General features: G+C 33.0%; 13 protein-coding genes and 3 pseudogenes across 16 annotated transcripts, besides 1 other annotated feature; 8 read left to right on the plus strand and 8 right to left on the minus strand.

Moving 5' to 3' along the window:
• Positions 1-10: 10 nt before the first annotated feature.
• On the plus strand, positions 11-1,481 carry TVAGG3_0442590 (uncharacterized protein; the record flags this gene model as incomplete). The annotated part of the gene is made up of 1 exon (XM_001314995.2): positions 11-1,481. A coding segment is annotated over one exon (1,471 nt), but the record flags the coding sequence as incomplete, so codon positions are not given.
• Positions 1,482-2,902: 1,421 nt separating this feature from the next.
• Positions 2,903-6,835, plus strand: TVAGG3_0442600 (WD40 repeat-like family; the record flags this gene model as incomplete). Its single annotated transcript, XM_001314996.1, has 1 exon — positions 2,903-6,835. The coding sequence occupies one exon, from the start codon at positions 2,903-2,905 to the stop codon at positions 6,833-6,835; it is 3,933 nt and encodes a 1,310-aa protein (XP_001315031.1).
• Positions 6,836-7,277: 442 nt separating this feature from the next.
• Positions 7,278-27,608: part of a mobile genetic element that runs on past the window's edge.
• On the plus strand, positions 7,775-10,884 carry TVAGG3_0442620 (annotated as a pseudogene). Its single transcript has one exon. A coding segment is annotated over exon 1 (3,110 nt).
• TVAGG3_0442630 lies at positions 11,462-12,142 on the plus strand (annotated as a pseudogene). The gene has a single exon. A coding segment is annotated over exon 1 (681 nt).
• Positions 13,098-13,634, plus strand: TVAGG3_0442640 (protein of unknown function, DUF4106 family; the record flags this gene model as incomplete). Its single annotated transcript, XM_051234266.1, has 1 exon — positions 13,098-13,634. One exon carries the CDS (start codon positions 13,098-13,100, stop codon positions 13,632-13,634), a length of 537 nt encoding a protein of 178 aa, XP_051103996.1.
• Positions 14,467-15,499, plus strand: TVAGG3_0442650 (uncharacterized protein; the record flags this gene model as incomplete). The annotated part of the gene is made up of 1 exon (XM_051234267.1): positions 14,467-15,499. A coding segment is annotated over one exon (1,033 nt), but the record flags the coding sequence as incomplete, so codon positions are not given.
• TVAGG3_0442660 (protein of unknown function, DUF4108 family) lies at positions 15,739-16,158 on the plus strand (the record flags this gene model as incomplete). Its single annotated transcript, XM_051234268.1, has 1 exon — positions 15,739-16,158. One exon carries the CDS (start codon positions 15,739-15,741, stop codon positions 16,156-16,158), a length of 420 nt encoding a protein of 139 aa, XP_051103998.1.
• On the minus strand, positions 16,174-16,617 carry TVAGG3_0442670 (uncharacterized protein; the record flags this gene model as incomplete). Its single annotated transcript, XM_051234269.1, has 1 exon — positions 16,174-16,617. The coding sequence occupies one exon, from the start codon at positions 16,615-16,617 to the stop codon at positions 16,174-16,176; it is 444 nt and encodes a 147-aa protein (XP_051103999.1).
• TVAGG3_0442680 (protein of unknown function, DUF4106 family) lies at positions 16,834-17,529 on the plus strand (the record flags this gene model as incomplete). Its single annotated transcript, XM_051234270.1, has 1 exon — positions 16,834-17,529. The coding sequence occupies one exon, from the start codon at positions 16,834-16,836 to the stop codon at positions 17,527-17,529; it is 696 nt and encodes a 231-aa protein (XP_051104000.1).
• TVAGG3_0442690 lies at positions 17,995-18,635 on the minus strand (annotated as a pseudogene). Its single transcript has one exon. A coding segment is annotated over exon 1 (641 nt).
• TVAGG3_0442700 (organellar and viral DNA polymerase type B) lies at positions 20,858-21,772 on the minus strand (the record flags this gene model as incomplete). The annotated part of the gene is made up of 1 exon (XM_051234271.1): positions 20,858-21,772. The coding sequence occupies one exon, from the start codon at positions 21,770-21,772 to the stop codon at positions 20,858-20,860; it is 915 nt and encodes a 304-aa protein (XP_051104001.1).
• TVAGG3_0442710 (uncharacterized protein) lies at positions 23,048-23,908 on the minus strand (the record flags this gene model as incomplete). Its single annotated transcript, XM_051234272.1, has 1 exon — positions 23,048-23,908. The coding sequence occupies one exon, from the start codon at positions 23,906-23,908 to the stop codon at positions 23,048-23,050; it is 861 nt and encodes a 286-aa protein (XP_051104002.1).
• Positions 24,058-26,196, minus strand: TVAGG3_0442720 (DNA/RNA polymerases family; the record flags this gene model as incomplete). Its single annotated transcript, XM_051234273.1, has 1 exon — positions 24,058-26,196. One exon carries the CDS (start codon positions 26,194-26,196, stop codon positions 24,058-24,060), a length of 2,139 nt encoding a protein of 712 aa, XP_051104003.1.
• On the minus strand, positions 26,242-26,826 carry TVAGG3_0442730 (phage tail repeat-like family; the record flags this gene model as incomplete). Its single annotated transcript, XM_051234274.1, has 1 exon — positions 26,242-26,826. One exon carries the CDS (start codon positions 26,824-26,826, stop codon positions 26,242-26,244), a length of 585 nt encoding a protein of 194 aa, XP_051104004.1.
• On the minus strand, positions 26,846-26,998 carry TVAGG3_0442740 (uncharacterized protein; the record flags this gene model as incomplete). The annotated part of the gene is made up of 1 exon (XM_051234275.1): positions 26,846-26,998. One exon carries the CDS (start codon positions 26,996-26,998, stop codon positions 26,846-26,848), a length of 153 nt encoding a protein of 50 aa, XP_051104005.1.
• On the minus strand, positions 27,018-27,419 carry TVAGG3_0442750 (uncharacterized protein; the record flags this gene model as incomplete). Its single annotated transcript, XM_051234276.1, has 1 exon — positions 27,018-27,419. The coding sequence occupies one exon, from the start codon at positions 27,417-27,419 to the stop codon at positions 27,018-27,020; it is 402 nt and encodes a 133-aa protein (XP_051104006.1).

A 27,608-nucleotide genomic window follows, 5' to 3' on the forward strand; every position in this document is an offset into this window, starting at 1 on the left:
TTTTTTTCAGATGACAGAGAGTGAGAATTTTTCGACACTTCTTTCTTATCTAGCATCTGATTTCAGAGTCGAAATTAGTGATCCGATGGTACAAAGATTCCTCATGGAGCAGAATATTCCAGTTGTCGATCAAATTGAAAGAGAAAAAGCGATTTCTCATTACAATCTGACAAAAGATCTCCGAGAGTCAATTAAATGCATGCAAATACCACTGGTTGCTACCAAAGAGAGTTTAAGCCTACTTTTGTCATTCGAAAAAACAAATAAAATCCCCGGAAAATTAATTTTACCATTTGTTGCGTTTTATTCTTTTGGGTTGCTATCACACAATGTTTCGGATGAAAATGACATCGTTCAATTATTAATTTTACTTTTATCTTATTATCATTCTGCCATAGGCGAAAAGTTAGCATTATTCATATATGACAACATATTGTCCGATATTCTTACAAAGAATTTCAGCAGTTTTAATGAAGAGTTCATCTTACAATTTGCTCAATATTGCAATATTGCACTAAGAGGCAACGAAACAGCCTTTTTTCAATTAGCGGCATTTTCAAAAATCTTCCAGAGTAGAGAAGATACCTACGAAATTACAAATCTTGCTAATACTCTCATGGAATTGATTGATTATTTGCCAAGCTCTTGCAACACGCTCAAACCGACAGAAATTTTGGATGTTTTATCAACAGATATTAGTAGCTGCGATGAAAAACTTATATTATTACTATTCAAATACGGTTCCCATTTTATATGTGACGAAATAGAGCTACTGTTAAACAAATTCGCTAAGTTAGTTTACGGACTAACTAAAAACAAGCTTAATTTCTTGAAATCAACAGATTTTCCTTATATAAATCTTAATAGACCGAAATCTCGAGTAATTGAACAAGAAACAGAATTAGTAATAAACGCAGACATCAATACAATTAAGAATACATCGAGTTTGACTTACAATTCCTTGTTATTCCACAAGAAAAATGTAATGATTTCGGAATTCATGAATATTGGCTCAAAAATACAAGAATGTTACAAGGACACGATTACATCATCCATTATTTCATGTTTTCTTCATTTTTCTCATGACGAAAAATATATTCCATTTTTATTTTTAATTGAATTGTTTAATATCCCTCTAACAGACAATTTATATGATGTTATGACTGATCCTTTGGTATTTAACCCTTCAGCAACAATTTATAACTGTGATTTTGATGAATTTACTGTTTTTGTGCGTTCAAAGGTTGTAAACATCATTGCACAATCGAACAATGAATATTTCACATGGTTTATTGACAAATTCCAGAATTCTCCTTTGTTATTTGCAGAAATTATTTCTTATTTGACAAATTCAATCAGAAATGTTGACCAAAACCTTCTGATTTCAAAGAACATACTCAAGGCTATCTATTATTCATGTTCTGATTGCGATTTGTTGATTTCAAAATCAAAAGAAAATGAAAATTTTCAAAAGTCACTTTTTCTTGCAAGAATGTCACTTTTTATTTATAATTCACGATTATTAGAAGTTAGTCAGAGCTGTATGAAGATGAATTACTTTGTAGACGTGTTCATGAAAGCGATAAACTTCGAAATTTTCAGGAATTTGATAACGAAAAAAATTGAATCAATTTTGAGAGAAAAAGAAGACGTTAAATCAGCTGTCACTTTTGTAAATAATAGTTTGAATATTTTGATATCAAAAAACAAGTATTATGACATAGGTTTCCAACTGATTGAAGTTGTTTCTTCTGTTGTTTCTGTAAATTCTGAATTGGTTTACAAAATCAAAATTTTGCCAAACACAGTTGTTCAATTTTTGGAAAAAATGCCAACACAAAAAAAATTAGTAATAACTTTAAATTTGTTAATTTCATGTTTTATGTTTTCCAATGTTAATTTGGATGATTCGAGATTGTTAAAACTTGCAAATACAATTATCCAAATAAATGAACAAGAAAATTGTGAAAATTTGACAACAAAACTTCTTAGTTTGTTTTCAGGATGTACAACAACATATGATAATCATTCTTTCCTCATCAAAAGAAAGAATTTAATTACATTTTTTGTCTCTATTTTTTCTTTTATGTCAAAATTGTCAGAATTTTTAGTTTACATGGCAAAAGTCATGGAATTTTCATTTTTCAATAGAATAGAAACTGAAGAATCCGGATTGGACTCGATTCTGCTTGATTTAATCATTAATTTTCCAAATGATTTCGTTTTTAGAGGTTTTAGAATTAAGAACTTTACATCAAAAAGTGACATCTTAAAAATCATTTCAGATTTAGCGACAATTTTATCTTATAAATCAAATTTGAGTTGCGCGGAAAAAATAATGGAAATAATTTTACACAAAAGTGAACTTTCACAAGAATTTATAACTATTTTAATTCCAAAACTATCAAATTTAAATAATATGTTACCAATATCGAATCCAATGATTTATTTCAATATTTTTGGTGTTTCAACATCAGATTTATTGAAAAATTCTTCTTTGAGTTTTTGGTTTTTCATTGATGATGAATTACAAGTGAAAAACCATTTCGAATTAAGTATTCTTTCATCAGTATTAGAAGATAATACTCCTTTGTTTAATATTTGGCTGAAAAAAGATACAATTGCATGCAAATTACAGCAACAAACGAAAGTTTCTGAATTTTCTTTGATGAAAAGTATTCAATTTTCTTGTTGGCATTTTCTGACGTTGTCTTTATCTTTGGATGAAAGTAATTCTAGTTTAACTATAACTGTTTTCATTGATCAATCTGGTTTCTTCCAAAACACAATTTCGTTTTTAGATGAATTAAATACAAAAACGAAAATAACTTTTGGAAACAATCTAAAACAAAAATGCAGCAAAAATGAATTATTATCAGCAGTAATTGTTAAAGATCTTGTGATGTATGGAAGATTAATAACAAGACAAGAACATTGGAATTTATATGAAAACAAAAACCAAAATGAAATTGTTCCTGTTTTGTTTTCTTATCCAAAGAAAAATGAACAAAAATATAATTTTGTTTTACAAAAACCGTTCAAAGGATATATACCTGAATTACCAAATATTTTTGATGTTTTTAGATTGTATTATCCAATTGAAAACATTACTCCTGCTTTCTTGTTATTCGACAAATTGGAATTTGTTAATCAAGTTTTAATTATTGATTTTTTGAAACATATTTACTCTGACATGTTTTACAAGTTCTTCTCTTTGATTCCTTCACTTTTGTTGCAGCAAAATCCATCAATTTTATCTTTTAATTTGTATAACAAGTTTTATATGGCTTTGGATGTTTGTAAAACAGAAGAATCATTGTTTTCTTTGTATTCAAACATTCTAATGAATTTCGAATTATGGGTAAGAAGTGCAGACCTGCAAAAGATTGTTCAGCATTGGTATTCTTATTTGTTAAAAGGTTACGAATTCCAAAAAACAGAAAATTTTGTTAAGAAAATAATCGTAAATCTCAGAAAATATTTTTATTTTGAGAAAAATGAAGTTAATTTTGTTTCTAATTTGGAAAGGGATTCGAATGTAGATATAGAGAAATGTAATAGATTAATACAAAAGATGTTAATTGAGAATTGTTCGAATGTTATTAATCAAGAAGATATTGATTTTATTTTTGTCAACGCGAAACTTTCTCAAGACAGAAAAATGAAATTGATTTTATTAGAAATTGGTCAAAAATTCTCGAAAATTGTCAAAGGAACACAAAAATCTATTGATGCTTTACTTTCTATTGATACTTATTTGAACTTTGAATTAACAGAAACAATTGTTAAATCACTTTATAACTTGTCAGAAGAAAATTTATTCAATGTTAATTTGATTAATTTAATTTATTTATTCAATACATCAATGAAAAGTGACATTTCTCAAATACAAACAAAACTAAGGGCAATTAATTCTTCTCTTTCAGATATACTAAGTAGAAGTGATAGAATTCCTGAATTACATGATAATTTAGGTTTTGATTTTTTGTTGAGTTTTAATTTGTTGGAATTAGTTCCTTTATCTTATCCAATCTTTTTACATTTAGCATTTTTAAACAAAGAAAATGGTGATTTCAGGAAAACTCTTTATAGATACTTATTGGCATGGATAGAAGATGATAAATTTGTAGAAGCAGTTCGATCCCAAAAATGTTGGTATTTAGTTCCGATATATTGTTTTTCTCAAGTGAAATATGATGAAGAACCTGAAATAATGAAATTTATTTGTCAAGTTTCAACAAGAAATCCATTTTCTTATGAAAGTTTGACTTCTGTTTTGAATTGTTTTGATATTATTCAATCTATATATCATTCAGATTTGAAATACCACAAAGCACAAGTTTTAGTTTCTTTGATTTGTCTTGATTTCGATTCGAATTTGTTCAAAGAATGTTTCGAAATTTTGTTTATCGAAACAAAACAACAAATCAATTTAATTGATATCCAGAAATCAAGAATGGCTCCGGAAATGAGTTTCGAAGATGATACAGAAGAATTTGATTTCGATGATTATGTCGAAAAAGATAAAATTAATGAAAAAGTGACAGATCATTTTATTCTTAATGATTTATTTAGAATAGAAGATATTAGAACAAATCTTTCATTGATCAAATCATTAGACATGAGAGATTTGTTGTCTTCTTTATTGAGTTTTTGTAAAATTTGTCAAATCTTGAAGTCGGAAGTTCTTTGTCAAATTATTGATTACACGAATTCATCGAAAGAAAATCAAAATGAGCTTTGTAAAATAATTTTAGAGAATTATGAAGAAATTAACAAAATGTTGGATGACAGAAAAATTGACATCTTAAAGACATTGTTCGAAATCAAATCCATTATTCATAGAATAAATTACAATGAAATGGTCGAACAAACTATGTCAATTTTGTCAGAATTCCAAGAAAACAAAGAAAAACTTGACTTTTTGGCAAATAAATCTCGTGAATTTATTATGAAGAGATTTATTAATCAGAGATCAATTTGGAGATACAGTTTCAACACAAAATTGCGAATTTCTGATCGAACAACATCATTTTTCTTCAAAACAAGACTGAAAATTGTTTTGAAGACTCCAAAAATTTCTCAAAATTACGAATTAGAAAACACAGAATTTTTGAATTTTTCGATTCCTTTCAAAGCCCAAAAGATCGAGAAAAAGTCAACAGAGAATTGTTTCTTCTATTTGCAGAAGAAATCATTTACATTGTTGAAAGAAAACAAAAACAAAATTGATGTTGATTTTTCGAATATTCAACACATTTTAATTCGCGATCAATCTAAAATCGAATTTTTCTTGTTGACAGGAAAATCGATTTATTTGGATTTCTATCCAAGAAAGAACACTGATATAATGAACAAATTGTCCGCTTTTAACATGCCAAATCTGATTTTCTTCCAAGATATTCCTGCTGAATTATATATTAGAAAAATTGGTTTGTTCAAGAAATGGAAAGAAAATGAAATTTCTAATTTGACTTTTCTCATTTTGATCAACATTTTCTTTGGAAAATCTTACAAAGAAAACAACAAAATCTTGTTACCTTTTGATTTGGATCCAAATGACATGTTTATTCCTGAATTCCACACTCAAAAAATCTTGAATTCATTAAAATTAAATCAAGATTTAACAAAAAGTGACAAAAAATCCAAAATTTCTGAGAAAAATCCAAGTTCTGGCGAAATTTCACCGAGAAAAGACAAAGAAAATGAATTTAATTTGTATGATGATGAAAACATTGATATTGATGTTGATCAGAGCGAGATAAACAACAGAGATGTTGTTCATTCATCTTTTAACCAAAAAACGAAAATAAATCAAAGAAAAATTGAAGATATCGAGAGATTTGTTAAAGACACATTTGGAATAGAAGACAAACAAAGCAATGAAGAATCAGAATCATATGAAATTCTTTGGGAAAAGTTGTTACACGTCAAACAAAATTCAATTCCTTTCATCACAGAAATGTCTAATGAAAACACAGAACAAAATTTCATTCATGATGCTAAATTTGTTCCATATTCGAAATTGTTTTTGATTGGTGATAAAACAATATGTGTTTCAGATGACAATTTCTCAGTCGAACAAAAAGATACAGAAAAGAAAATTATCAAAATCCAAGGCCATATCAAAGATGCATTAAAAATCCATGATAATTTAATTCTTTTCAATAAAAGCGACAATGAAATCTCTATCTTCAAAGATGATGAAATCAAAACAGACATCATTTGTTCTACAGACTTTTCTTTATCAGCGAGTTTCGGAATTTTCTTTGCATTATGTTCAAAAGTCGGAAATATCCAAATCTTTAAATTCCCAGACTTTTCATCGCCTTTCAATGAAGTCAAAGTATATTTTGATTGTATTTCATGTTTTGACTTCAATCCAGATCATGGTATTGTTTGTGTTGGAACACATGATGGATACATCAATGTTTTTGACATGAATAATTCCATTTTACTTAATTCGGTCAAAGTTACCGACAAAACAATCACAAAAGTATCAATTACAAAAGATTATGGCTTTGTTGTTGTTTTCAGTTTTGATAGCATTGTTGTTTTGACATGCAATGGCACAGTTATTTCCCGAGTTGATGAAGAATTCGATGTCCGGTTTTCATGCACATATTCATTTAAAGGCAACGATGTTGTTGTTTTTGGACCAGTTCGAGATCAAATTTTATGTTTCAACGTCGGTGACAGCACTATCGATATCAAACATTTCTCCACATTGAACGAGAACATCATTGACATGAAATATGTTGAGGAAAAGAAATGTGTTATCTGGGCTACATCTGATTGCGTTATTTATATGCAACCTATCATGTATGTATTATAATAATAAAATATTTATTTATTGCGATTCAAATTCATTTACTCATATCAAAGTGAGAACTCATATATTTTCGTCCTATCATAATATGCATAAAGAAGGAAAAAATCTGCGAGTCAAAAGATTTATCTACATCCACTTTTTCATAAATCTCATACAATTAAGATTATCTCAAAAAGTTGTTAGCTGTCAGGCTCGCTTTTTGTTCAGATATAACAAAGAATCATGATGAATTCATATTATTTTAATATTTTAATTCACTGTTTCAAGTGTTGGCAAACTAATCATGCCCATAAATGTAAACCTTTCAAAAGTTTTATGAACGACATTTTGAATGCTCTTAAAAGGTGACATAAATGTTTTGTATTCAGATTTAATAGATTATTTCCTTCCATAAATTTAATAACCTTATAGTTTTATTAAACAATCTTTGTACTCTAACATTATCAAAAAAAAAAAAAAAAAAAAAAAAGGTAGTGGGGCTTCCAGGCACTTCGTGCCCTCTGGCCCTGAAGATGTTTAGTATAAATGAAGTTTTTAATCGAAGGGCTTCCAGGCGCGTTGCGCCCTCTAGCCCCGAAGATGTTTAGTATAAATGAAGTTTTTAATCGAAGGGCTTCCAGGCGCGTTGCGCCCTCTAGCCCATAAGAAATTTTTCCCAAGACCCAAGAGGAGGACCGAACCCCAGCCGACCAGCCGTTGACTTTTTTGTAGAGCACTCAAAATAGTATAACTTTGTCCGGACAAGTAAGGGTCTATCATCGCTACAGTAAAAGTTACAGGCGTTCCAAGGAAGTATACTTTGAGAAGCCTTTTCTCCCTTATAGAATGAGATAGGACGGTTATTTTACAAAACTGACAACACTTTGACCGAGTAGTTTTTTGTGCTGAACAAAAAGTGTCATATATACATCTGTCAAAAACCGCTTTTTAACTTCACTTAAAATGCCACGTAAGCTACGTAAGAATATACGTAAGAGGAAGGGAGCATTGAAACATCCAATAGTAAAACTGACACCACAACAACAGTTGCAACAACAAATGATGAATGACCCCACTATGTTGCAACAAATGTCAAGCAACCCTATGCTTTTAAACCGAGTTATTGGTGCACAGAGTGGAGGTTTAAGAGCGGCACTTTTAGCGAAAATGGCAGGCTATGGTGGAGCTGCAGACGGAACAGCTTATAACCCTCAAAGTCAAATGAATTTGAGTTCACTCAAAAATCAAATAACAGATGTCAAAAAGTCAAACATAGACATACAGAAACAAATAAATGAAAACGAAAAGAAACTAGAATATGACAGACACACAAAGAAACTCAATGAGTTAAACGTAGAGAAAAAGAAGAAAGAAGAACAACTGAAAGAACTAAGTACAGAGGAATATGCGAAAAAAGTGTCAGAAAAAGCAGCAGAAGTAGCAAAAATGGAACAAGATGTTATAAATTTGAAAAACCATACTACTCAATATAAAGTACTGAAAGATGAAGAGATAAAACAAAAAGCCCTGAAGACATATATGGATAGCGATGAGTATAAAAAGAAGTTGAAGCAAATGTAAAGGCAGAAAAACTTTTACAGTTGCAAAACCAAACCGTACAGTATGAAAACTTAGCACAAGAAAGTAAAAATAACGACGCAGCCATGCAAAAGGCAATGAAAAGCGCAGAATATATAAAAGCTAATAATGACTGGTTAGATGCCCAAGCCAACGCTAAAGCAGCCCAACTTATAGGGTCAATAAGGACAAAAATACAAGCGGATGAAGACAGTTCAAATGAAGCTTTAATGAATGCTGACTTTAAGAATGCCTTCGAAGCTCTTCATAGTAAGGTGAAACTAGTGAACGACTTCTCATCTGGAAAGAAACTGAAGTCTGAAGGTTTCGACAAAGAGTTAAAAGAAGTAGCACAAAATATGACGAAAATAACAGATGCAGCAACGAGACAGGCAGTTCAAAGTGCCTATGACGCCGTTAGAGCAACTGTTGTGGAAAGTCAAGAAAAAGAGTTACAACAGACCAAAACAGACCTAGTAAATGCTTTCTTAAAAACGAAAAGTCAGGTAGGACATTATGCTGCAGATGGAACATATGTGCCAGCTGGTGGAACTTATATACCACCAAACCCTCCAAGAGAAGCACCTGCACCAGGACTACCTAAAACATTTACATCGTCACATGGACACAGACACAGGCATGCACCAAATCCAGCACCACAACCAAATCCAGCACCACAACCAACAGTTCAAAACACTACACAACAACCAACAGTTCAAAACACTACACAACAACCAACAGTTCAAAACCCTGCACAGCAACAACCACAAACAGAGCAAGGACATAAAAGAAGTAGAGAACAAGGAAACCAAGAATTCTTAAAAATGCTTAAGGAAGATTATGGTTACCCAGATACTCTTGACTTTAGTGACAGATATAAAGAAGCTATTAGAAAGTTCAAGGAAGGAAATACTGACCCGAACCTATTTAGCTTTATGGTTCAGCACCAAATGGGATATAATTTCAAACCTGGAAAATACAAGCTCGCTAAGGGATATGATTTAATAGCATATCATCCAAATGACATGAATGAATTTACTCCGAGATATTTGGTGTCAGAGCTAAATGATAATTCAACTCTCTTCATGAAACGCGTAAAAAATAGAGACGGAACGAAAGAAGAAAGGTTTATGAGTCCGGATGACTTAGATAGGAACTTGTTAAAACGGTCTCGGAATATATGAAATGCCAGCAGATGAGGTACAAGAAACTCCACAGGAAGAAGTTCAGATACAACCAGACATGGAAGAAATAGTTCAGCAACACAACAGCTAGAAGAGCCTGAAGGAAACGAACAAATCCCTCCTTTGGAAACTAACTTCACAGAACTAGATGAAGATTTGGAACAGCCGAAAAATCTTGACCCTCAACAAGTGTATGCGGAGAATATGGAATCTTTCCAAGAGTCTAAGAAAAATTCGGCTGACAGAGTAGAAGAATATCGAAAAATGTTCGCCGACATACAAAAGACTCCAACATCAGATGAAAATATTCAGCATAGAATGGAAGTACTGAAAGAAAATGTACGCAAATACAACAATCCTTTTTACTTACGACCATATAACGTTCAATCTTTGGCTGAACTCGGTGAAAATAAAAGGTTAAATTTCAACAAAACATATAGAAATGAAACATTGTTTAAAGTTCATTCAGAACCTAGCCAATATGGAAACAAACCTACTTTTGTTTCTGCAGACTATGGAACTACAATGAGATGGGGTCATAAAGCTAATCCGGATAGGTGGTTCATAAACTTACAACCACAATTCCAAGAAGTTGTAGACGCAATGGAAGTGAATGGTGAACCAGATATAGCTGGTATTTTCAGCGCGGCTTTAATGCCATTGAAAGATATGAAACATGCAGATATTTTAGACCAGTATGAAATGAACATGGCTGATGGAAATATAACACCTGACGTTCTAGAAACATTTATCTCAAAGAACTACACAGAACCATAGAGATGGTATATTTGGTGAAGAGTTTAGAAAGAAAGTTAGGGAGAGAGAAGGAAGAGAACCTATTGTACATGACCTTGCAAACGAAAGTTTGCAAAATGTCATAAAAACTTACTTTGCAGACAATGAACTGAGAAGGGATGAATATTTAAGAAAACTCAAATGGACAGTACCAAATGAAATGTTAGTATTGAAAACATGTTCCATGACAAAATAAAACCAACTACAGAAATAAATGACGCAAGACTGAAACGTTGGGTAAAAGCTTTCCCATTCACAAAAGATATTATTGGTAACATGGAAAGAAAACCAGAATGGCTACAAAAACATATATTTGGAAACGAGCTTATTCCATATGGACAAGCTCTGTTTGAAGAGCTTGAACCGGAAACTCAGGAAAGAGTCATGCAAACAATACGCGAAGACTCAAATACAAACTATGACAAAATCTTTCTAGGATATAGGTTACCTGAGATGGGCGACCAGAGCCCAAAGGCAAAAAGGACATGGGAAATTTACAACATACTAGGTGAACATGAGCAAAGATGCTACAACTTGAAGCAGAGGGCAAGTTACCAAAAGCGACACCAAAGAAGAAGAGAAGAGTAGAACAAAGTGAAAGTAGTGAAGAAGTAACTTCATCTAGTGAAAGTAGTGGCAATGAAGGAAAAAGAAGAGTTAAAAACTCAGTCAGGAAGAAAGTAAAGCTTGGTCCGAGTGGGTTCTATTATGACACATAAATCCAACTATTCTATATTTTTACCCATATGAAATGTACGCCGCTCAGAATATAAGCCAACAGTTTTGGATGCCATGAACGGAAATGTTTCCGAATGGTATAACGAATGCGACAATGCCATTAGAAGGTCAGAAATAGTTCCTGGAACTTACGAATATACAACTGCTGTTTCTTATGGAAACGTAGGTGAGTTTGGAGAAGGTTTCTTCAACAACAGTAGATATTGCTTGCGACAGGTTTCACATTATTTCTATTGACAACTCATTCTTATACGTGGAACAAGACATTGAAATAAAACCTTCTGCCAAGTTGTCTGACAAGAAAGGTTGCAATGGAATTTTCTATGTCGGATACCAATATGCTCCAGAAGTTTTCATGGGATATAAGATATATTCTAACTCTGACTTAGTTCAAACAGTAACATGGGCAAACTATGAATGGTTCGCTTTGAGAAACTCAGTACAACCACAAGCTAGAGAACAAACAGACCAGTATGCAAATATTGAGAAAATAAGAAGACTTGACCCTAACGTTCCAGGAGTTTATGTTAACCTTTCTGGTTCAGATGGAACTGCTGCCACTAAAGTAAAACTGAAACTTAGAGTTCCTTTGTCATCTTTCCTCATCTTCAGGTTTTTAAGATACTTACCAAACTGGGCAGGAAAAATTTCTATTGAACTTACTCCAAGCAAAAATAACTTAGTCATTGCACCAACACAAGACCCATTCACTCTTACAGACGTAAAGGAACAAATCAAACGTCATTCGCCGAATTTTGCAAAGACAAAGTTGACTTAGACTTTGGTTTCTCAAACTTCAACAATGAAGTAAACTATTATTTCAATGCTGCTGGAACTGCTTGGGACCCAGTTAAGTTCACATGCGAAAAATTTGAATGCAAGAGAATAGAAAGCAGACTTGCCGTTTATATGTTGGACCCAGATATTTCAAATGCTTTAGCTGCCAAATATATTGCAGTTCCACTTATGTTCCCTATACACCAAATATCTGTCAAAGACTTTGCAGGTGAAGTTGGAAACCAAAGTGCTGACCCAGGTGCAAGAACAGATATTGCCTTAACAACTGCAATGAAACATGCAGATACTATGTTTTACTGTTCAGACGAACTATAAATGACTATTCTTGTTTCTACAACCCTGGTATTAAATATCATATAAACATAGATGGCAAATATTATCCAAGAGAAGAATATTCTACAGTTGAGGATATGAGGTCATACAACTTGACATTAGATGCTATGAACTTTAACAACAACTTCACAACAACCATTAACCCTGAAATGCAAAGTTCTATTATGCCATATGTGAAAGTATGGACTCATACAGGAGGTCAAAAAACTCAATATACAAATGGAGACCGTTCAAACTTTTGCTTGGCATTCCATTTGCTGACTCAGAGACTTTATGGGTGGTATTTCAACTGTTGGTACTGTACAAATACAATATACTGGTGACAGAGACGGTCCAGATGAATGAAAGCAAAGAAGTTTACAAAACCAATAGCACTTTTCACGGAAGATGCTCTTTTGAAGATTCGTTCGATGAAACCTGCTGGGCTCCTCAGATTGGCATAACGACAGCTTCCATCGAGCAGATTTTGGCAGCAGGTCAGTAAGTTGTTCTTGAACTGACTTCTCTCCGTCAAATATTGACAGTACGCCAGTTTTGACATAATATTGTATTATAAACTTTCTTTTAGTAATATCGGTCAGTTTTGAAGTTATATTTTTGTCTGCTTCAAGAACTTTCACCATTTCAGTTATACCAACTTTCTTTGCTTTATGAAAATATTTTGGTTCAGCAAAGACTGCTATTCTATAACATTTTCCATTGTTTGTGTAAAGAACTATTCTGTCAATGTATTTGTATTGTTTGTGAGTATAAACTTTGTTCTGCTTCAATTCAATAAGATATCCGAATACGTCCATCTTTTTATTCTAAGTAAAATGTCATTTCCGAAAAATAAAAGCGTAAGTGTTTCAAAAGGTTTAATGGCGGTGGCAGATGTGAAGTTAAATTCACCAACTCAAACAAACAGTCAAAGTGTTATTGTCAATGTCAAAGACAGAGATGTTGAAGTGGGGAAACCATACGAAGACGAAGATGGTATAACAATAGTTCCTGTAAAAGAACAACCAACATATCCTGAAGTTAACAGAGACTTAAGTTCTGTTGCAGATATTCGAAACGACTACCAACAACTGAAAGACAAACTTCAAACTCAGGAGAAGATTTGTCAAGCTTTAAGTATAATGTTAAACTTGGTCGAACACAACCCTGTAAAAGTGAACTCATATGTCATTGCACCTCATGAAGTTTTGAAAGAACTATTGAAACTTTTGACAGAGGCAGACGATATAAACATCAAAGAAATAGAACCCGACATTGGTTGCTGTGGTGTTTCATATAATGTCATTGACAAGATATACGTTATGAAAGGAGGTGAAACGTTGAACTTAAAGTATAGTTTCCCAGACGTCATAAAAATATTTGACGACCACAACATTTCATTAAAGTTTATTTGCTAAGTAAATGGCAGAAGACATAATGGTTTATACTATTACGACTAAAAACCCTGAGTCATATAATTCTATAACAACAAACTTACAAAGTCCTCAAGGACGATATTGTAAACTAACCTTAAACACAATGACGACTAAAGCCTGTTTTGCTCTTTTGACACCAGAAGACTTTATTGTTGTGAATGGTAAAAAATACTCCTTTGAAGATACTTACTCAGATATACCACCAACAGGTTTTGTTGAATTATTTAATACTTTTAAGTACGGGTTGTAACATGTGCTGCAACTAGAGCAGGTTTCATTATGTTTGGATGTCCGACTGAGTTTACTATAAACGATATGAGCTATAATACAAAACTTATTTCTGGTTTTTACTACCAACAGTTTCCTATAACAGGAAAAGGTGTCATACAAGGAATGTCTATTCCATTGACATTAAGCACACCAATCTTATATATTGTTTCAAACTTAGGTTCAAAGTGTTATTCGAATGTCGACAGAAACTATTATGACCAAAAGATACTTATGCGTATAAACAATACTTTCTCTGCTGGTTTGCCTATTGTTCATTCGAATGCAGAATTTTCAACCTTAGTGAACTCAAACACTTTGGCAAGTATAACGTTGACATTAGTTGACGCAAACTTTGTTCCTGTAAAACTTTTATGTCCTATGTATTTGTCAATGACGGCAGAAAGTTTCGAATTGGAAGATGCAACTGGTGAAAGTATTGTATTACAAGAACAACTTCAACAACAAATAGCTCAAGAACAACAAATGCAACAAATGCAACAACAAAGTCAAGAATAAAAAAAATATTTTTTTTATTTTTATAAAAATGTACAGAATAGATGTTTCAGATTTTTATGACTTCCAAGCATTCAGAAATATGTGTCCATTTAGAGACTATAACAAAGCAGTCGAGAATTTGAAACGTTTAGTCATTTATGTTGACTCTGCCCCAGAATGTTATGTCATGAAAGAATGGGATGTAGTCTTTAACAAACCTAAAGCGACAATAGTGTCTGAACAAGAATGTAGACAGAAACTTAAGAAAATAAAAGTCGTACAAGTTGGCATGAAGATGTTAGATGCTTGGGATATCTTATTGTCAAAGTTAGAAGATTTTTCAGTTCGTGGTATAAAGTTTTATACGCCTTCTCCAAACTTCTATTCTATCTTCACTGGATATAAATATGAACAAGTAGAATGGAAAGAAAATATTATAGAAGCTTGGTTAGACCATGTCAAAGAAATTATATGCAATGGAAACGAAAGAGTCTATGAGTATATCTTATGTTGGTTTGCAAATATCTTACAACATCCAAGTGCTAAAAATGAAACTGCTCTCATTATAATTGGAAAACAAGGAACTGGTAAGAATACTTTCTTTACAGATATCTTATGCAAACTGTTAGAGGGCTATTCGAACCCTAATATGACAAACTTAGAAAACATCTGCGGTAAATTTAACTCCTCAATAGAGAATATGAAACTTATAGTTTGCAATGAACTTCAAAGTATAGATACAACAAAAATTTTGAACTCAGATGCTTTGAAGAGTCTTATAACAGACAAAGTTGGAGTTGTTGAAAGAAAATATAAAGACCAAAGAGTTTGTGAAAATGTTGCAAACTTCATTATGGTTTCAAACAATGCTGTTCCGATGAAGTTAGAAAGTTCTGACAGAAGATATGTAGTTGTCAGAACGTCAGATTCTCATATGCAAGATACAGAATATTTTGACGACTTAGCAGAAACTTTGACATCTGACTTTTACAACCACTTGTTCTCATATTTCATGACATTAGATATTTCTAAGTTCAATCCAAGACAAATTCCACATACCGAAGAGAGACAAACATTGTTAGAAGCAAACAAGAGTGTATATGAACTGTTCATAGATGAAACTGACTTTGTGTCATTAGATGAAAGGTCATTGTACGATTCGTATAAACAATATTGTCAAGAATATGGTTATATGGCAGCTTCTAAACGAACATTCTTGGCAAATGTCAAAAGTCTTTTAGACGTACAGAATGGTGTATATACAAAGAAAAATTTTTCTGAGTAAATTTTAAAAAAAAATATTTTTTATCCGATAGAAAAGATGACAAAATTCATCTCAGTAAATAAGTACATGTCAGGACTTAAAGAAGAACTAGACCCATTCACATATTTGAATGTTTACTTCTACCATTTTGAAAAGTCTTCATTCAGCAAAGTTTGGAACATCGAACCAGTTAAGTTTGCTATTGTGACTAAAAATGGTGCGAAATTTGAAGACTTAGACATAGAAGGTTTGTTAACAGTCAAAGAAAGTTTTGACAGAAGGTTCTCAAACCTTAAAGAAGGCAAAGCATACAAACTTGTTATACCTTATGAACCAAAGAAGACAGACGACTATGAATATTATGAGTCTAAAGTTGTAGAAGTTCAAGGTAAATTGGGTAAAAAGATTTTAGAGTCTAAGCCAGTGTTTACTCCTAAAGAGGAAGAGAACATTGACATTGACCCAGAAATGTTCTAAAATAAAATTTTATTTTTACATGTCAAATTTCTTTTTCTCTGGAACTGGTTCAGGTTCTTTCTTCTCTTCTTCTACTTTCTTTTCTCTCTTCTTCTTTTCTAGTGGAGTTATGTCAAATTTGGCGCAACCATATTTATGTAAAAGTTCTTTGTCCTTTAATAGCTCTTCTATTCTGTTTTCTATTTCATCTTCAAGAACAGCGCATGTGTCTTCTTTGCATTCTAAGAACTTTTGTTGGACTTCATCTTTCCAATCGGCGTCATCTCTGTCAACAAGTCTGTCATTGACAAATTTTAAGACTGCTCTGCTTAATGTTTTATGGTTCTTGTCATATTCCCAGAAACAGAACTTTAGAACAAATTCACCTTTCTTGTTTACACTATGTAAGATTTTATGGTCTACAGATGTTTTGCTGTCGAAAAGCTTGTCTCGAATATAGATAGCGAAATCGCTAGACATTTTCTAAAAGATAAAAATTTTAATTTTTCTAAAAATATGTTAGAAAAAAAGTTTGCTGACATTGACAAGAAATTTGAGAATGTTTTAAACAAGAACAAGGTGAAGTTAGAAAATGCTCAGATAAAGCCTATACATGAAAAGTTCTTATTTGCTCAGAATGGTATAACAGGTCTAATTGCACCACCTGGGTCGGGTAAGACTTTCACTTATCTTAAAATGGCTGCACAACAACAAGAACTAGATGAGAAGAACCCATTCTATGAGTTAGTAGTCATTTGTAGTACTTCTGGTCAATTTGACCAAACCGTCAATTCGTTCAAAGATATTATAAAGAAGTCTAAGTTAGTATGTATAAAAGACTCTGAGTTGTTGGATTGGATAAAGAAGTACCAAAGAAGAGTTTTGAAGTATAATGCTATAAATGAGTATATAAATTCTAAGTTTAAAGACCCAAATGAGGAAATGCAGAGAATATTAGAGAAGAAACACTTCAGAAACAAACAGAAAGAGATAGAATACATTTCGAAGAAACTGCAATCTTACGATTGGAAGACTTACCCTCATAGATGTCTTCTTATTTTAGATGATTTCGCCTCTCATCCTTTGTTAAAGAACAGAGAACAAGATATGTGTCGAATTCTTAAGAAGCTCAGACACTTTAACATCTCAGTTGTCATTTGTGTACAGACAGCCAAGAGTTTAAGTAAGGATGTTAAAAGAATACTGACTGACATAATACTTTTCCCCGGATTGTCCGAAGACGATTTCATGGAACTTATGAAAGAGTCCATGGCAGGTAAGTTTGACAGATATGAATTATGGGAGAAGTACAAAGTCATACAAGACCCTCATACTTCTTTCAGAATTCATATCTACGCAAACAAAGTTCAAATTGTAAAAAGTCAAGCGTAAAAAATCTAAGTGTTTAGTCTTAATAAGTCTGTTGTGGTTCTGCAGCTTTCGGTTCTTCTGGCTTTGGAAGGCATTCAGGAAGAGGAACGTCAGTCATCCGTTTGTGTCCTGTCGGATGGAAGAGTTCTTCCTGTCGGAAGAAAAATTTTTTCCTGTCGGATGGAAGAGTTCTTCCTGTCGGAAGAAAAATTTTTTCCTGTCTGATGGAAAAATTTTTCCTGAAGTTCGACCAAAAAGTTCTCAATTTTCGAAAATTTGAATGGTTTACGGACGGACAACTGGAAGAGTTCTTCCTGTCGGAAGAAAATTTTTTTCCAGTTGTCGGAAAAATATTTTCCAGTTGTCGGGAAGAGTTCTTCCTGTCGGAAGGAAGGACTCGGAATGCCAGAAGGATTTGACGAGGCAATTTACCTTATAGAGCTACCTGAGCCATCTGAAGTCAAGCGTAAAAATAAAGAGTGCAATTTACTCTACTTGTTTGAAGTTGTCAAAATACTCTGTTATTTTTTCCTTTAACAATGGCAAATCTTCTTTGAAGGTAAGAATTGTACAACCTTTAATATCATAGTGTGTTTGAGGTAAAGTATCTTGAACTATTTGTTTCACATCTTCATTTGGGGTCATTGAATCGGTAAGTTTTCGCGATAGAACCAATTTCTGTCAGATTTGTAAATCTTAGCAAGGTCGTAAAAGCTCTTGTTGTTTCTTCTGACTAAATGCAACATAACCATATCTTTATCTTCTTCATTTTCCATCTCTTCAGTATAAATCATATACTTATAGTTCTTTTCCTTTCCTTTTGGTACCGAACGTGGTATTCTTTTCTGTATGCTTTTGTCTTTTGCTTCAAGCTTGTTTTCCATCTCTTCACGTTCTTGTCTATGAATTTCGTCAAGAAGTCTGTAAATATACCAAGCATAACGAGGCGAAGCCCACATTGCAACAGCATTTACAAGAAGTCTATGTACATAATATCCTCTCAAACCGTTTGGCAATTTTTCACGATTTTCATAGAGTTTTGGCGACTGGGTTTTTTTACCTACTCGCTGTTCTTCACTGTTTTCATACGGAATCTCTTCTCTCGGTTTTCCGAGGGAAGCAAGCATATGAGGAAATTCATGAATTTTGTTGCTGAATTCAATAAAAATATATTTTAGGGTAGATGGTTAGATCTAACCTGTTTTCTAACCTGTTTTTTCACCTCTTTTCTAACATCGAAGAATTTTGTTGCTGAATTCAGTAAAAATATATTTTAGGTGAAGAGGTGAGATCTCACCTGTTTTTTCACCTAATTTTTCACCTCAGTTATTTCACAAGCGTTTTACATGGTAAACGTTATTTTCTGACTTTCACAAAAGACCAAAAATAAACGCTTTACATGTATTTTTCAGCAACTTCGTCAAATAATTTTATAGCTTTATCTATCTCATCTACTTCGAAAGTTTCTTTACCTTTCATGGGAGCACCATACATTTTCTCAAACTTTTCAAGTAGTTCTGTTTCTGCAGCTCTCATATCATTTACAAACACAACCTTAACTCTATTGACTGTACTGTCATATCTTTTAGTTATATTATATGTTCTTCCTATCTTATATCTCTTTGTATTGAAGTCCTTCGGTTTTGAACGATGTAAAGTAAGCCTTCACTGCAACGTTCCGTATCGAATGAACCATAAGTTATGAAGTTATATCCAACAACTGGGTCTACCCATAACAAAACTATTGGTATAAGACTTTTGTCTATAAGATATGCTCTTGTTCCATGAAATGCTACTGATATCATAAGCTCAGGATTTCTTGTCAAAATTTTCTGAGTTGAAGCATTTCTAACCCAGTCCTGTGCTCTCTTTCCAGATGGAGATATAATGTCTGACAAAGAATATTTGTTGTATTTCTTTGAGTATCTTACGTTTAAATCACCTATTCTAACCATTTTGGTGACATTGTCTATCTTTCTAACTGTTTCAAACTCAATGTTTGTCATTTTCTGTTCTTACATACAAAATAAAAAAATAAATAAAAATAAAACTAACTTTATTTTTATTTTTTCTATCTTAAGGAAATTCATGATTTTTGGTCATTTTTTCACGATTTCAGGGATTTTTTTGACGAAGTGTTAAAGTTCTCTTCGTCAAAAATAACAGTTATATCATGATTTTTGGTCATTTTTTCACGATTTCAGGGATTTTTTTGACGAAGTGTTAAAGTTCTCTTCGTCAAAAATAACAGTTATATCATGATTTTTGGTCATTTTTTCACGATTTCAGGGATTTTTTTGACGAAGTGTTAAAGTTCTCTTCGTAAAAAAATAACAGTTATATCATGATTTTTGGTCATTTTTTCACGATTTCAGGGATTTTTTTGACGAAGTGTTAAAGTTCTCTTCGTAAAAAAATAACAGTTATATCATGATTTTTGGTCATTTTTTCACGATTTCAGGGATTTTTTTGACGAAGTGTTAAAGTTCTCTTCGTCAAAAATAACAGTTATATCATGATTTTTGGTCATTTTTTCACGATTTCAGGGATTTTTTTGACGAAGTGTTAAAGTTCTCTTCGTAAAAAAATAACAGTTATATCATGATTTTTGGTCATTTTTTTCACGATTTCAGGGATTTTTTTGACGAAGTGTTAAAGTTCTCTTCGTCAAAAATAACAGTTATATCATGATTTTTGGTCATTTTTTTCGGCAAAAATATATTTTAGGTGAAGAGGTGAGATCTAACCTGTTTTCTAACCTCTTTTCTAACATCGAAGAATTTTGTTGCTGAATTCAGTAAAAATATATTTTAGGTGAAGAGGTGAGATCTCACCTCTTTTCTACCCCAGTTTTTTCACCTGTTTTCTAACATCGAAGAATTTTGTTGCTGAATTCAATAAAAATATATTTTAGGGTAGATGGTTAGATCTCACCCGTTTTCTAACCTCTTTTCTAACATCGAAGAAATTTGTGCTGAATTCAGCAAAAATATATTTTAGGTGAAGAGGTGAGATCTCACCCGTTTTCTCACCTCTTTTTTCACCTCTTTTCTAACATCGAAGAATTTTGTTGCTGAATTCAATAAAAATATATTTTAGGGTAGAAGGTTAGATCTAACCTGTTTTCTAACCTGTTTTCTAACCTCTTTTCTAACATCGAAGAATTTTGTTGCTGAATTCAATAAAAATAATGTTTATGTTAGCATGTTAGATCTAACCTGTTTTCTAACCTGTTTTCTAACCTCTTTTCTAACATCGAAGAATTTTGTTGCTGAATTCAATAAAAATATATTTTAGGGTAGAAGGTGAGATCTCACCCGTTTTTTCACCTCTTTTCTAACCTCTTTTTTCACAAGCGTTTTACATGGTAAACGTTATGAATTCGTGAGACTTTAAACAGTTTTGTAGCTTCTATTTCTTCTTTTAGTACATCGAATGTTTTAACAATGCCGAAAGTTTCTTTATACTTCTTCTTGACGTCAGATAATAGGAAATCGTCAGCAGTTGGATAGTTTTTGTTCAGAAATTCTAACATGTCCATTTTATCTTCTGCTGGCTTTTCTGCTTCTTTCTTTAAGTCTGCATAGTCGTTTCTCATTCTTTCTATCTCTTTGACGGAGTAGTTATATTTCCTAATTGCTGCTTTACATTTAGAACATTGCGGGTTCATTTTTGCGTTATACATTGAAATAAAACCAGCTAAAACAACTAAAGCGTCAATGGTTTTCTTTAAATCTGAAGCAGTTGGTTTTATCTGTTCATGCCATACCTTACCTCTTCTATCTTTATCTCTTATCTGCCATACACATTCTGCAACTAACGAAACAAAGTTGTCGTAGGTCTTAAACTCCCCAGATTTATATATGTCAGAAACATTCTTATATACCATGTCGCAATCTTTGTCCATAACTTTATGGTTGCAATGAAAACCAAGGAATTCATAATTTACCTTTCGTATGAACTTCTTTATTTCTACTGAGTCAGTTGGTTTCACTTCAATTTCGTCGAATTCAGGAATAGTGAGTTTTTGTTGTTGGATTTCAGGTAGTTTAGGTAGATGGTCAATAATATCCTGCATTTCATAAAGATATTCTTCATTTGTTTCATCTTTCGCACTACAGTCTAAATTACTTGTTAAAAGTTCTTGCTTTATCTTCTGGATTTCTGTTTCGAAAGTATATGAAGAAGGAATAAAGCTTTTCATCTCTACTAACATTGACGTAGGATTCATAACTAACGAGTTTGGTGCTGTTGTTGCTAACATGTTCTTACAATAAAAATAAAAAAATAAATAAAATAAAACTAACTTTATTTTTTCTATCTTAAGGAAATTCATGAAAATTCAAGAGGGTAGAAATGAGGTTAGAAATGAGGTTAGATCTAACCTCTTCACCTAAACATTATTTTTTGGTGTAAATTTCATGATTTTCGAGAGGTTAGAAAACAGGTTAGAAATGAGGTTAGATCTAACCTCTTCACCTAAACATTATTTTTGGTGTAAATTTCATGAAAATTCAAGAGGGTAGAAATGAGGTTAGAAATGAGGTTAGATCTAACCTCTTCACCTAAACATTATTTTTTGGTGTAAATTTCATGAAAATTCAAGAGGGTAGAAATGAGGTTAGAAATGAGGTTAGATCTAACCTCTTCACCTAAACATTATTTTTTGGTGTAAATTTCATGATTTTCGAGAGTTTTAGACCATGTTAGAAAACAGGTTAGAAAAGAGGTTAGATCTAACCTCTTCACCTAAACATTATTTTTGGTGTAAATTTCATGAAAATTCAAGAGGGTAGAAATGAGGTTAGAAATGAGGTTAGATCTAACCTCTTCACCTAAACATTATTTTTTGGTGTAAATTTCATGATTTTCGAGAGGTTAGAAATGAGGTTAGAAATGAGGTTAGATCTAACCTCTTCACCTAAACATTATTTTTGGTGTAAATTTCATGAAAATTCAAGAGGGTAGAAATGAGGTTAGAAATGAGGTTAGATCTAACCTCTTCACCTAAACATTATTTTTGGTGTAAATTTCATGAAAATTCAAGAGGGTAGAAATGAGGTTAGAAATGAGGTTAGATCTAACCTCTTCACCTAAACATTATTTTTTGGTGTAAATTTCATGATTTTCGAGAGGTTAGAAAACAGGTGAAAAAACGGGTGAGATCTAACATTCTAACATAAACATTATTTTTTGGTGTAAATTTCATGAGTTTTGGTTGAAAGAATACGGTGGAGCCAAAAGTGGCTCGACCTCAAAACAAGCATTTTGTGAAGAATATAGCAACCGTCTGAATTCCGGCGGTTGGTTTTTATACAAAATTCAAGAGGGTGAGAAAACAGGTGAAAAAACGGGTGAGATCTCACCTCTTCACCTAAATTATATTTTTTGGTGTAAATTTCCTAAACTGACTGACTGACTGACGGCATAAAGTGGCTTAGCGAAAACATTAATATATAAAATTCATGAAAATTCAAGAGGGTGAGAAAACAGGTGAAAAAACAGGTGAGATCTCACCTCTTCACCTAAACATTATTTTTCAATACTTTTTCAGCACTTTTCCGTAGTTATATATGAAAGACAATTCGAGATAAAAGTCATAGTACAATGGAATAATATGTTGCACACCATTTGTTGTGAACCAAACTTGAAAGTCAGAGAAACTGTTACTAGGTGGTTCGTAGAATTTAGAAGCAAAGTCATAAAAGTCCTTACCAATACATAGAAAACTATTGTTGCTTGAACTGAAACTTGCATGACACATAACATTTTGAGGGTCAAACACGTTTCTATAAACCATCAAATCTGCTGGTGGAAGTATAAATTTAAATGGACCATCTGGTGGTAATGGTTCGTTCTGGTTTAGTAACCGAAGAAATTGTGCCCAAGAACGTTTGTCTACTTTCCAAAATAAAAACTCTGTATCTCTTGGAGGGTTAATTTCAATCTTTTGAAATGAAACGGTGGAGTTCATCTTGTCATATTCTAGTTTCAGATAGTATGTTCCATTTAGTAAAGAGTCGTATTTTTCTTGAAATTCCCAATAATATTTGTTCATTTGAGTTTGAAAGTCATTTAGAGTTTTCTCAAGACTTTCGTCTGAACGAACTGTAAAGATTCTCATTTCGTCAAATTTGTCTATTAGACCATCAGAACCTTTATACTGCCCATGAAAATATACTGCGAACATAAATGCGTTAGTTCTATTTGAAAACAAAACTCTTCTAAATCCTATTGCCTTTGCATCTGAAGGACTTTGAAGCCAACGAATTGGATAGTCAAACCTGTATGCTCGGGATGAAATTTCTTCATCTGAAATAGTCCTACCAGCATTTGTAAAGATATAGTCTAACGGTTTTGTATCTGCTACTTTTGTTCTTTGTTTTTCAACCTGAAGCATTTAATATATGTAAAAATATATTGTTTTAAAATGGTATGCCATTTCATATTTCTCATCTAACAAACAAGTTTCCCAACGGTCTTCTCCAACAAACTCAGCGTACATTTCAAATAAAATAAAAAAATGTCACTTTTTTAAAAATAAATTTTTTACTTCATGCAATGTTTTATTTCTGTGCCGTCTTCAAGTATGCCCCAATATTTCCTTTTCGATATTACATGAACTTCGGAAAATACCTTATCTAGCTTAAAACAGCCCATCTTTTCACCGACTAAACCCATTTCAATGAGTTTGTTGTATCCTTCTTCGTTCGTCATGAGTGCGTCAATGTTCTCATAGTAAACCTTCACTTTGGATTTGACTTCGGAGAAGAATTTGTTGTAGTTGTCAAGGACTGCCTTTGCGAACTGAGGGTAAGACCAATGTTCGACAATAGGTTTTAATGTGGTTACTAAGCCACTTTGACCTTGAGTGAATTCGTACTTCAAAACAAAAGGAGAAAACCTTTCAACAAAGTTGTCGACCTTCTCATAATGTTTACTCTTCATCTCTTGAGGTTTCTTAATGGAATATCCCCATGTCGAATTCATAAGCAATTTGAGTGTCATTGCAAGTTTGGGGTTTGAAGCTTTCCTAATATCATACAGTTGTTGTATGACTTTTCCAACTGTATAGTTCCTTCCCGGGAACTCACCATCTTCGTTTGGAATTCCAGTCGGAATATATTGGACAAACCTCATGTATGCAGCGTTAAGGTCGACATAGTATATCTTTTCGTTTGAGTCGAACTTGTCGCAACCAATTGGTCCAGTTTGTGGAAATTCAAGTGAGTCTCTTATCTTCTGAGAAACTTCTCCTGTTATCTCATAAACATCGTCGAAGCAACCTGTTTCATATAAAACCTTCTGACCTAACTCAGATGCTCTCCAATACAATTTGACGTCAATTGGATGTCTCAATGGAAGTTTGTTTATAGCATCTTGAAGTTCTTGCAACCTCATTGGAAGTTCTTCTGGTTCAGGTTGGTATCCGAACATACCAACCCCTTGTGGAACTGTGTACTTCTTTTGTACTAGAACTTTGTCTGGAACAACTTTTGGTCTTGCTAACAATGAAAAGTTTGTTTCGTCTTTTGGTACAAAAGTTTCTGTCAGCTTGTCATCTGGAATTGGTTCCAACAAACCTTTCTCGAAAAGAATGTTTACAGCTCTGACAATGTTGCACTTGCCTTTTCCGAACAATGAGTTTGTAAGACTTTCGTTCAACATGAAGTGGTTGTGGACAATTACAATCTTCAACCATGGTAAGTCTTTGTCAACAACATAGTCGTCATGTGAAGAACCTTTAGCTGTAGGTATGTTGACTCGGATATTGACATTTGCCAACGGTGCAATTTTTGCCAATTGACCTCTGAGAATGTACCTTGTCTTCACACATGACTCAAGATACTTCATCTTCTCATCTGTAACAAGACCAGAGTTCCTGAGACATGTAAGAATACAAGGTTCATTGACAATTGTTTCAATTGAATTGTAAATTCCATACCTTGTCAAGTCAATGTCAGACTTATTTATGAACGGGAAGTATCCAGCATGTTGTCTGACTGCTTGAGGGTTAGGTTGGTACCATTCGAACTTGACACTTGCAATTCCTTCAATTGCATTCAAAATGTCTGAGTCGGAGTCAACCATTTGTTCTCTCTTTGTAGTCTTGAAAGCGTCAAGAAGTTTTGCGGCTGTTTGTTCATTGCCATGTGCATAGTAAATGTGACCATCCAAATCTGTTATGGTCAATCTGAGATTGTGTCCTTTCTTATTTCCGTCTTGTATGGCAGCAAGTACTCCCATGAAGCCTTCTTTGTTCTTTCCTTCGTCAAAGTTTACTGTAAAGGTTCGACCAGATGTAATTTGACTTCTAACTTCACGGTACTTCTCATATGCATATCTTGTTCTTTCCATGGGAGCATGTGTGTCTTCACCTTTTCCTTTTTTCCTTCTCAAAGGATGCAATTGTTCGTCATGTTTCCAGTAGAATCTGGCAAAGCCGTCGTGTCCTTCAACTTGAGGTTCACTAACATCGAAAGGCATGTCCATAAGACGTTCTTCTTCTAACCTCTCTAGTCTGTTTGGATAATTGGCACGTGCTGTTTCCAAATCCATTTCGTAGCGAAGACCAGACAATTTGTCATAGACTTTTATGGGTCTTCCCTTCCTATATTTAAACTTCTTCGAAACTCTCCAACCATATCTTTGCAACTCTGCTTTTATTCTAGCAGATTTTCTATCCATTCTATATGGGGGCATTTTTATAAAAATAAAAAAATATTTTTTTCTTTACTTTACATAACCGCCTGCTGCCATAAGTCTTTGACGCCAACCCATACCAGCTAATGAAGGTTGACTTGGTTTAGTTTCCAAACTAAACTTTGGTTTTGGTTTATCTTCAGTTTTTGGTTTTTCTTCTTCTATCGGTTTTTCGTCACTTTTCGGTTCCTCTGACTTTACTTCACTTGCAGGAACAGTTGTGTCGTCAACATCTTCATAAATATCATATGCCATTTGTTTTTGTTTTCCTTTCAACTTTTTGTGTTTGTTGTAAAGTTTAGAATATTTCGACTCTAAGTCAATGAGATGTTCTATAATGAACTGTTGGTCAGTGAAGTAAACTTTTCCATCTGTTGTCTCGAAAGCTCCTTCAGACTTCAATATTTTATTTGTGAGAGTCTGTTTCTTTTTTGAGATACTAGCCGTTCCATTTTTATGAAAAGTGACTTTATAGTTAGGGTTTGTATTTCCAGACCTGGCACTTTCTATTATTGAATTTTTCTCTTCATCTGTAAGTTCTTTGACAGGTTTTGACAATGGTTCTGAACTTTTTGTTTGTGGTGTCAAATCTACCGTTTCAACTTCTTCGGTCATTTCATCTCAGTAAAAAATTTTAGTTTGGTTTGTTTTCAACTGGTTGTTTAGGTTTTTTAAGTCGGTCTAAAACTTCCTGAGGTATAGGAAGAACTTGACAAACACGTGGTGTAACTGCTGGAAGTCGACAAATCCATCTTGAACCCATTTGTCTCAATGCTGTATTGTTCATTTCATCTCAGTAAAAAAATTTACATTCCCCACGTTTGAGGCGGTTGAGGTTGGTTATTGTTTACCCACTGTTGTGCATGGTTATATCCTCTGTTAAAGAATCTTTCACCTTGGTCCATATAGTGTCCTGCTTGGTTATAGTAGTCATTTGCTTTGTTATAATAGTTTCCTGCTTGTCTTCCTACATTGTCCATCCATCCTTGAACTTTTCCTCTTGTTTCAGGATTTGGAATAAGATTTGTTGCATCTCGTGCTACATCCCAACCTTTCTGTACAGTTTGTATAATAGGTTGTGCTTTCTCTTTAAGTATACCTAATGTACTCAAAATCTTCCTTCCAATTCCAAATGCACCTCTGGCTATTGTTCCCACTGCGGGTAAAAATCTAGATGCAACTCCTGCTAATGCGCCAAATAAACCCATTTCTTATGGGTTAAAAAATGACGAATCCAAACAAGGACCCCTATGTTTCTAAGGCAACAAAAAAAGCACTCATGATAAAAATCTTTAGTTCAACACCAAATGCTTGGTTTATGGATATCTTGGAAAACATTCCGAGAGTTAGAACAGATGGACCTCCATACTGGTTAATATTTGTTGGTCAAAACACAA

Source organism: Trichomonas vaginalis, chromosome V (genome assembly GCF_026262505.1).
Source record: "Trichomonas vaginalis G3 chromosome V, whole genome shotgun sequence".
Lineage (NCBI taxonomy): Eukaryota > Parabasalia > Trichomonadida > Trichomonadidae > Trichomonas > Trichomonas vaginalis.